Raw genomic sequence first — 10,426 nt, forward strand, 5'->3', positions numbered from 1 at the left:
CGCCAAATCTACATTGGAGTGGTGAACACCAATAAAATAATTGCTTGAAGCAAAATACAGGGAGTGTCGCATGAAATCAGGCAACTTGAGCAAAAGCTACTGGGTTTTTCATCAACACAAGAAGCTAGTGAGAGTACAGGCCAGGAAAGAATCGACTTTTTAATTATTTTATTATTGTATAATGACTAGAGATATTTTAACTAATTAGTTACCTATAATATATATATATATATATATTTATTTAATATATTTCTTTTTTTCTACACATTTCGCAAATATATTGTTGGAACTGGAAAAAAACTGAACGAGGATCAATTAATATCAATTCCCTCTATATATGCATGCACGTACGGTCGGAACTACTAGGAAATTTTAATGCCCAAGTTAGATAATATGTGTATTAATGCAAATCCTGACATCCATGCATGTGTTTGATGACTTGGCAGGATTTGATCCAAGCTAGAGATGATGAGAATTTGTCCGACAAGAATTTCAGTTTCTGGAAATATAATTGAAAAGAAAGATTAAACAACAATAAATGACAACACCATATAAATTCACTCATACACAATCTTGCATGCAAAGTAATCTCATGACTGTTGTTGAAACTTGTGATCTCTCTTTTTATCTCCTTTGGAAGTTGAGGAACTTGATGCCATAGGCAAAGACAAAGAAGAAAAGGAGGGAAAAGCCAATATGGGCAGCAGCAACCGCTCCAAGGAAGTCATAATTAAAACCCAAGTGCTTCTTTAGGTACTCCTTCACTTCCATATCAACTTCTCCAGGTACCTCAATCATATCTGTCTTGTCACCCACCTGAGAAGTTACAAGGCCGTAGAGTGTCCAAGACACTGGAGAAGCCCAGTAATACCATCTCCACCATATTGGAATTTGCTGCAGATCATGTAAAGCCATTTGGTTTCAGTCTTCTTTTTATATATGCAAAGCACTTTAAATCATATAATGATCATGAATGGCGCATGAGGAACAAGATTGAGAATTTTAAACAGAGATTCCCATACCATGTGTAACATGTATGTATGTTTTTTCTCTTGCGTTTGAATAAGCAGGTTGTTCTTCATATGGATCTCGATTAACAGGCCTAAGTTTTAAATGTTACAGTGTTTTGGGCAATTTTTATGTCTTTATCTCAAGCAGTTAGTTTTATGTTTTGATGAGTAAATAAACAAAGTATCATGCAAATCAAATCCTATCATGTCAGCAGTTTGGAGTGTGTCCTCCACATGATCCGCTTACAAGTAAAACTCGAAAACAAATTTATGCTTGTGTGGTCTATACTCCTTTAAGTCGATATATCATACTTACCGTCCTTGGGATGAGGAAACCAGAGAACAGATTCCAGAAGCTCAGGAAGAAGGACATAACAATGGCAGCAATTTGGTAGCTGGGAGTGAGAGCTAGAAGCATCATCCCGTACAAGGTGAAGTATACAAAGCACATTAATATGAAGAAGTAAAACCAAAGGAATTTCTCTGCTTTCCAATCGAATCCGATCATCGAGTAAAGGATAATACTGTAGATGAAAGTTTGGACAATAACATATATTGTCTCCACAGCCACCTGTTGGAAATCAGATATAAATGCTGATTATTTTTACTGCAAATCAGAATCTTGCACAGTTTTTGTCTCATTTGGTTGGGGGTTGTAAACTCATTCTTCTTTACATGATAAAACGACTTTCTTTTACCTGACCAAATGCATAAGGCAAGGCCGAGTACATTCCTGCTGCTCTTTCACGGTAGAAGACAGTCCTTTCAATTGCCACAACAGACTGCACTGCAGAAGTGTTGGTGCCACCAAGGAAAAGAACTGCTGCATACATTGCTCCCAGCAGATTCAGCAGGTCTTGTTCTCTTTTCCTGTTCAAATAATAGTTTACAATATAACTCAATAAGAGATAAAAACCTCCCCGAAAAAGCACATAAATAGTTCACTGATGGCTTATTCTTCCAACTAAGAAAAATGTACTTGTTGATGTTTATGTAACTGTGTAAAATCCAATAATACGGCTAGCTTGAACTTTTAAGACTTACGTCTGATGTCCTTTGTTCCAGAATATCAGTCCAAATAGAATGCCAATAACTATTGTCATTAAGAAACGGATTGTGTTGTATTGAGGGTTCCTCCAATAGGACCAATACTGCTTCCAGAAACAAGCATTGCATTGAGAAGTAAAGGACTGGGAATATTTGGTGGGGAAGTAAAGTTCCGTGGATCCCGGTGGTGGAGTACTTAGCTCTTTGATGAGTTCTTGATTCCTCCTGCATAAGTGAATAAATAGATGAAAACTTAGTATGGTTGAAAGATAAAATTTCAAATTGAAATAGGTGAAGAGGGGCGGGCAGTTATCCATGGGAAATTTGGATGTTCTCCTTACTTGTACAGGTCAGAGTTGGCATAGATTTCTGCAAAATCCACATCATGTTGAACCTCCACAGCAGGAGAACTGACTTCTAGCATCCACGTAGCAGGATTATAGCCCTCTTTGATCTTAGGAACATTTGGGACAGCCTACAATGGTAATAGATATTAGTTTGTGACTTGGATTCCTAAGAGTGATAATTTTGATAGCCTGAAATGTTTATAGATTTTATAAACGAGTGTAGGATGAGATAATCACCTCAAAGTATTCTACAAGCTTGTGAGACTGGCGACCAAGGGGTCCAGCATAAATGACTTGTCCACCCCTCTTCATCAACAAAAGCTGGGCACAGGTTTATTTAAAATTGAGAAGTGTTCAGAGGATTTTGAACAATCAAACAAACAGGTTGAAGTGCAAAATGTTGATATTATCTCAAATACCTCATCGAATGCTTCAAAAATGTCAATGCTTGGCTGGTGAATTGTGCAGACAACTGTTCGCCCTGTATCCACTGTATTTCTTACTGTACGCATAACAATTGCTGCAGCTCTAGCATCAAGGCCTGATGTCGGCTCATCCATGAAGATGATGGAAGGATTGGCAACCAATTCCACGGCAATGGTGAGTCTCTTTCTCTGTTCAGTGGACAAACCATCTACTCCTGGAAGGCCAACTAAAGAATTCCTCAATGGGTTTAGCTCAACCAAATCCATAACTTCCTCAACAAACATCTACAGCACAAAAGATAGAAACTGCGGTCAGTAATTGGTGAAACTTTGAGTTGCTAGACATATAGTGAATGCACAATCACTGTGCAGCCACACACAATCAGGCACATATTTTCCATCGATAAGCCATGTTTCATAAGAAGAATAAACTTTAGATTAGAAGGATGAAAGTGCCAAGTTTGTGTTTGTCTTAGCAAGGTAAATTGACCAATTTCAGGGGTAATCAGAGAAATAAATGTTGAAGATGAAGTAGACACAACAGCTTACAAAATGAATGCAATTAGATGTAGGACAAAAGCAAACTTGCCTTTCGTGTTTCCTTGTCGACCTCCTTGGCAAGACGCAGCCAGGCAGAGTACACAAGAGATTCATAGACAGTAACATGGGGTGAATGGATATCGTTCTGTTCACAATAACCGCTGACCCGAGCAAAAGTTGCTTGGTTCTTTGGATAACCAGATATGCTGATACTTCCTTCAATGTACCCTCCAGTTTTTCTCCCTGCTAGCACATCCATCAATGTGGTCTTTCCAGCACCACTTACACCAACCAATGCTGTTAGAACACCGGGCCTGAAAGCACCACAAACATCTCGTAACAGCTGGAGACGAGTCTCTTCGACTCCTTCATTCTTCATTTCCTGTTGAAGAAACTGTGTTCAGCATCCAGATTTGAAAACATGGGAAAGGTTCAACAGTTTATGAATTTCTCTTATATTTCAAGATGCTACCCTGATATTATGCATAACTCTCTATACGTGTGAATTATTAAGGTAACAGTCACAATGGAGTTCTTCATCTCTTTCACAGAATCACAATATCTTGACAAGGTAAGAAGTTGAGAATTTTATTGATTTTTAGGATATTGCTCAAATAAATTATGGTCTCTCAATCGTAAAAGAAAATTCAGCTTTTATAATTTATTTTCCCTCACTTTATCTTCCTCCCCTATAAGGTGATCCTGCAAGATGGAAAGAGAGATGTGGGAAAAGGGACTTACAGCAGGCATATCGACATAGTAGTTTACAAGGTTAAATGCAAGAGACAAGGGCTGGAAAGGCAACACCATTCCCCTTCTAACTGGTGCTTGCACTGCAGAAGTACGAATTGAAGAGTCTGGAGTGTTATTCCCCGCCATTTCAATACCTGTACAGTTGTACTCATTCAAATGTTATCATCATTTTCATGATTTTACTATTTTCATGATTTTACTAGTAGAACTGTAAGTTCTGGTACCTTCAAACAGTGGAGCAGTTGAAGCTGTACTCATTTCCTTGGTCTTTATTCTATGCTGGCCATTAGATGGCTGCTTTCCACTCTTCCTCTTATCATCCTCCTCGACAATGACAGATTTAGAATCTCCTAAAGCTGCATTTGATTTTCAAAGCAATGTCAGGTCCATATTTCATTGCAATACTAAATGGAGATTGGCACGAGAAGTAATCTCTTACGACTTAAAAATGTGAGTGCTAGAATAAAACAGATGTTGAATAGCAGAGAAAACCCAAGGAGTGCCCCAATACAGATCCAGAACCAATAGTCATCTTTAAACATGCCCCTGGCCCTGAGAAGAACCTTTCCAACAGTAGGTTCAGGAACATGTAGGTCGGGATTGGGCTGTAAAAAATAAAAATGTAAGATAATAAATGAAGGTAGTTTTAATGGGAAAAATCATTATTTTGCAAATCCTTTTGGAGATCTTACCGCACTCCATCTTTCATCGAGAAACTCATTCATGACTATGGCATTCTGTCCATACATCATGGGAGAAACATAGTAACCCCATATCATCCAAGGTTGAATGTCATCTAAACAAAGATAGGAGTTAGTTGTTTCCTTATGTCAAATATAAAGCCCATGCATGAGGATCTGAGCACCTTTCCACACATATACTGAATCATCTCAGTTGAGCAATAAAGACAGAGAGATAACTAAAAGATTAAAATACAGACCTTTTGCAACAATAAATCCCCCGAGGACAAAAACCAATAGCAACGTGAAGGTGCCAAGCGTATTTGCCACAACTTGTGTTCTTCCTAGTGCTGCAATGAAGCGGAAGAGTGATAGGGCCATCTGATGGACACTGAAGAATGCCAATAACTGGCGGAAAAACCTATAAAATTTCAACATGTTAGTGAACATAAACCATAAATTTACATAGCTCCGGGAAGGCAATAAGTAACCAGGTAAGCAATTCTATGCAGGTGAACTCTACTCATTTATCTCAAAGAATGTAAGTGTATGCACGTACCTACTTGCAGCAGGAGCAAACCCAATAGTGTAATATGTAAGGCAGATCCATATTCCTGACTCCATCAATGAGAGGGGAATCCTGAGGAGCCAAATTGGCAACGCAAAAGCCCATGCTGGATAGAATAAAAAATCCCTCTGCTTAAAAAATACAGGGAGCCTAAAAATAGTCAATGCAAGTTCTGCCACTCCATTAAACATCACGTTAATGAGACTGAAGAACATTGCACCATAAAATTTCCCTCCATCTTCAATTCGACCATGCTTCATTTCTGTTCTGAAGAACACTGTCATGGTAATAATTGACATGATGGTGATCTGGGTTGTCTTGAATATATATACAAAAGAGTTGCGCTTCATCAATAGCCACTCTCTTGCAAGGCATGCCTTGAAGAGTTCCCAGTTCGAGATTCCATACTTCTCTTTTACTAATGCAGCAGGATGGGCTTTGGACCGATCATAAGGAATTCCAAGCTCTTCAGAAATTTTCTGGCCAATGTGAAAATTTTGGAAGCAACTTACGAATTCAGGGACACTGATATATCGGTAAGGCTCATTCTTTTTGCACCAGTACTGCTCCTGGTCTTTTTTTGATGTAACCTCTTGCAAGAAGTCAGCTACTCCTTTCCTTTCTGGGCACTTGAAGCCCACATTTTCAAAAAATTGAAGTACATTCTCACGTGGACCTTGATAAACAATCTGACCCTCTGAAAGTAAGATAATGTCATCAAAGAGATCAAAGGTTTCAGGCGCAGGTTGCAGAAGGGATATTATCATTGTCACGTCCATGATATGAACCATCTGTCTCATAAACCTGACAATTTGGAAAGTTGTGGAACTGTCCAGACCAGTTGATATTTCATCCATGAAAAGGGCCTTTGCCGGTCCAGCCAGCATTTCTCCTGCATTCAGTATAATTATTTCTATCAAAAACTGTTTGGTCTACGGGAAAAAGTACTGCCACCTAATTTTTATTTGCAATACTTTGTGTCATCTTTACATACCTGTAGTGACACGCTTCTTTTGTCCACCAGATATGCCCCTTCTCATCTCATCGCCCACCAAAATGTCAGAACAGATATCCAATCCAAGAATCTGCAATTCATATTTTGAAAAAAGTTAGATAAGAAAAATCCTTTAGGTACATAAAAGGTCAGTTACCACTTGGACATTAAGGCAACATACCTTGAGAATATAGTCTGTAACAAGACTTGCTTCTTCGCCTGCCATTGCTGTAGCTTTCATGAACGCATCTATCTCAGGATCTGGTTTGATCCCTGCTTGTTTTTCCCGTCTTGATAATTCTGCCAGCATCTCGTACCTGGTTCCGACTCCCAAGCAACGTCCCGAAAAATCCATTGTCTCCCTGACCGTCATTTCACCATGATGAAGATCATGTTGGCTAATATAAGCACATGTTCTTTGAGGAACAAACTCTGACAAATCATGACCACAGTACGTGACTCTGCCTGCTATCTGTTCATAGTAATCAATGACGAAGTTATGATTTCAGAATATGACAAATGTTTCTAGAATTATTCAGGATTTAACAGATACTTCCGGAGTCTATTGTGGAAGAGCTCATTAATCAAACATAGTTATAGAATTAAGAAACATTCTGGGTCATATTTGAAAGAAAATGAATAATTCTTCATGAACTTTTGGGACACTAGAAAATCCAGCATTACCTTCTCGTTGCACTTTTCAAACAAAATGAAACAAACTCATATATCAAAATGGCATGTAAGTATAAATAATATTTAAGTTATAATGAACCATTCAAGACACAGAAGTTTTTGGCAGACATGTGAGGAGGAAATGACACACCCTGAGATCCTTGTCCCTTTTCCCAGCAAGTGCCTGCAGCAATGTCGTTTTCCCTGATCCAGGAGGTCCCAGAAGCAGCGTCATTCTGAACAAAAGACAGTAAATTAATCAACGAAACACACACCATAAATCAAAAGCTCTGTTACAGATAAGTTTGCAAAAATCCAATACCTCGATGGCTTCACTATTCCACTCACATCTTGTAGAATTTGGACAACCCTTTGCTTTGATGGGAACAGCTTGAGTACCCCAAGAAGAGCCTATCATTACAAAAAAAAAAAAAAAAATTATAAACCAAACCATTTATCAGTAAGTATACCAAACTGTAGAGCAAATTGAAGCAATATTTTCTCTTTGACAAATTGACATGACCAATTTTAAAATCTCTTTGCAACAGAGATTATGCCCAAGATTGCTTATTGCATATCCCAGTCTAAGACCCACACTGTCAATTTGTATAGAAAATGCCCAGGATGAAAAGACCATACCACTTTACTTCTAGAGAAAAAAAGAAGAAGAAAGATATGTTTCACCATTATGCATACCAAGCAGTGAAACCATTCGCACCTCATTTCATCTCATCGTTACAATTTTCTCAAATGTTCACATAAAATATAATAAACAATTCAATTTTTTTAAATTTCAAAATAATAATAATATTATAAAATAATATTCTTACAATATTTTATTCAAATTTTAACTTTTATCTAAAACTATCTCATCTCATCTCATCTCATTATCTAAATCGGGTTTAAAGTTCCTTTCCACAGTAAAAGTAAGGAAGAACAAGAAAGAAAGATTGAGAGAGAACTAGTAATTCTTCTCAAATTTGGGAAAAGCGATGACAGAAGCGAAGTTGGACTATGGAGGATAGAAAACTTTGTTCTATAATTTCCACTCGATAGAAAGCTAAAATATAACTGAGCAAGAAAAATATAATATATATGGGAGGAGAAAATACCTCGATTGAATTCAAGGTTGAGTTGAGCAGAGTTGGGAGTGCCCTGGTTCCAACATACGCATCTCCTTCAATTGATAAATGCTCAAACCGGACTTCAATAGTTGGAATCTCAATTCCCACCCTGAAGCAAATAACCAAAATATCTTAAGAAAATAACAAAATAAAAACCAACAAAGCCAAGAGAAAAAAGAGGAACGAAGATAAACATGATAGAAAAATACACAACCAAAAGTACTATAGCCTGCTCCAGTCTCACCTATCAGTCCTGTCTCTAAGCCTACGAAGAAACTTCTCATTATCATCTTCAACAACCTTCAGTATACTCTCAATGATATTCTTCTTGTCCTGCGTCTGAAGATTGGTAACATCAACCTCTTCATAACCAACCCTCCCATTATCCAAAACCTGCTTCAGAAATCCCTTCCTCAACCTGTCATACGTGGGAAGCCGCTCTAACGCTGCCCACTTCAGCTCCTCTTCGTCATCTTCCCTACCACTCCTCTGAAATACATCCGGCTGTCCCGTCCAAGCCTCACGGAAGCTGGCCGAGAAGTTTTTCTTGCTGGCCGAACGGAAACTCGCTCGCCGGCTGCTCATGGACCTCACAAGCTCATCGCCGTCCAAAGCAGCCGCCATGATGACACACTTATCACTTCCCAATACACAAAAGAAATTTGTGCTAGCTCCTCCAGAATCTAACTCCACAAAAATTCTCAAAAAAGTTCAACGTGTTAAGCATGCAACTGTTGAATGACCACCTAGCTATAAACTGTGTTGCTGAATTTGGAGGATATGGACATGAAAGAAAGCGTTTTTTGGTGAATTCAGAGGTGGGTTTGGGCATGGGATTATGTAGGAGAGGAAGGTGAGAAGGAAGAGTAGGGTGGTGACAGAAATGGGTATATATTAGAGAGTTTAGAGAGAAGTTCAAAAGTTTTGCATGAAATGATGCGACTTTTTGTTTTAGATAGCATGGTCGAAAGGATCCGAATATATTTCCAATTCAGTCGTTGTTTCTAAGGACTCACTCGGACGGCTTTGCTTAAACAGGACAACCTAATACAGTTATACTTTCGATTCTTAAATCTTTACTCCAAACTAATCTGTAATTTGGATGTAGTTCATCTTTTCAATAAGAGTAACGCTTGATATAATTTTAAGATGTTCAAATTTTGTGCACTTTCTAGATTCAATATTTAAAAAATATTTTTTTTATATACATCTTGTATTTACTTATTTTTTTTTAAGAGAATACACAAACCTTATATATACTAAGATTAGATTGTAAATATTATTTTTCTTCCAATAAAAAATCACACCATGAGTATGCAATTTTCCAAATTTATACCATAGCTGGACAAATTATGCCCTTTAAATTATTGCCAAGAGAAATTTATAAGTAATTTAGGAGAAAAACAAATACTAGGATGTTACTAACCTTTTTAAATTGTAATTTCCTATTTCTTACTAAAATAAACACATGAACTATTAACCAAGATTATTCTTCACTCTGTCACTACCTGTCATGCTGGGTTTTTTCAAGGCATATATGAAATTTTACTTAAAAAAAAAAAAAAATCTTTTACCTATTTTTCATCGAAAAGAGTAATAATAATCTTCATTGATGATTTTTTATTCTTGATCATATTAATTAATATGACTCATTGAAGTAGTCCGAGCCAGTCCAATTCCACACTCCCTTTTCTTGATCATATTCTAAAGTTTTAGTTGGGAGTATTTGTCTGATTGTAAGCAACTCAGTCTCATATTAGACTGATAATTTATACTATGATATGCCATACACATTATAAAGAAAATTGAAATTTTTGTAAATATGATACGTTAGATCTATTTTATAATAAAAATATTTTTACAATTTAATGTATCACATCAATTCACGTCAATTTATCATTTATTTTTATAAAATTGACTTAATTATTTATCTTTTTCCAATATCACTAGAATAGACCTAGCACATATGATAAGGTTAGGATGGAAGTAGAAAATATCCCAAAGTAATGATGAACTTGGCATCATCGAACACAACATTCTAGAAACATTCAAAGAGATGATGCGTACAATGCCGGCCTAATTTAAGAATATATATGATTTATGGTCAATATATTTATTTATTTTTAGATAACATGAAAGCCGCTCAATATGTCGGACTATCTGTTGTTCATGTACTGTATGCAGGGTATAAAGGTCGACATCCCTTCAACCTATGTTGAATAATAAAAAAATAAACTTTATTATTTTAAAAATAATAATAGGATTA

At 36.9% G+C, this 10,426-nt stretch overlaps 1 protein-coding gene across 1 annotated transcript; it reads right to left on the minus strand.

The window, feature by feature from the left end:
• Positions 1-384: 384 nt before the first annotated feature.
• LOC108984245 (pleiotropic drug resistance protein 2-like) lies at positions 385-9,026 on the minus strand. The gene is made up of 20 exons (XM_018956138.2): positions 8,405-9,026; positions 8,149-8,269; positions 7,359-7,447; positions 7,188-7,272; positions 6,546-6,836; positions 6,365-6,455; positions 5,362-6,262; positions 5,063-5,223; positions 4,815-4,918; positions 4,562-4,727; positions 4,347-4,478; positions 4,111-4,256; positions 3,419-3,751; positions 2,824-3,114; positions 2,642-2,725; positions 2,399-2,532; positions 2,055-2,282; positions 1,709-1,880; positions 1,327-1,581; positions 385-894 (listed from the first exon to the last, which is right to left on the minus strand). The coding sequence occupies exons 1-20, from the start codon at positions 8,782-8,784 to the stop codon at positions 625-627; spliced, it is 4,434 nt and encodes a 1,477-aa protein (XP_018811683.1). The 5' UTR covers positions 8,785-9,026; the 3' UTR covers positions 385-624.
• Between the last annotated feature and the right edge of the window lie 1,400 nt (positions 9,027-10,426).

The sequence above is a fragment of the Juglans regia genome, chromosome 5, assembly GCF_001411555.2.
Source record: "Juglans regia cultivar Chandler chromosome 5, Walnut 2.0, whole genome shotgun sequence".
Lineage (NCBI taxonomy): Eukaryota > Viridiplantae > Streptophyta > Magnoliopsida > Fagales > Juglandaceae > Juglans > Juglans regia.

Coding starts and splice junctions, on each gene's coding strand:
- LOC108984245 (XM_018956138.2), bottom strand. CDS start 8,784: ATGGCGGCTGCTTTGGACGGCGATGAGCTTGTGAGGTCCATGAGCAGC. Junction 7,273..7,358: donor GGAATAGTGAAGCCATCGAG/GTATTGGATTTT, acceptor TCTTTTGTTCAG/AATGACGCTGCTTCTGGGAC. Junction 3,115..3,418: donor TCGACAAGGAAACACGAAAG/GCAAGTTTGCTT, acceptor TTTGTGCTGTAG/ATGTTTGTTGAGGAAGTTAT.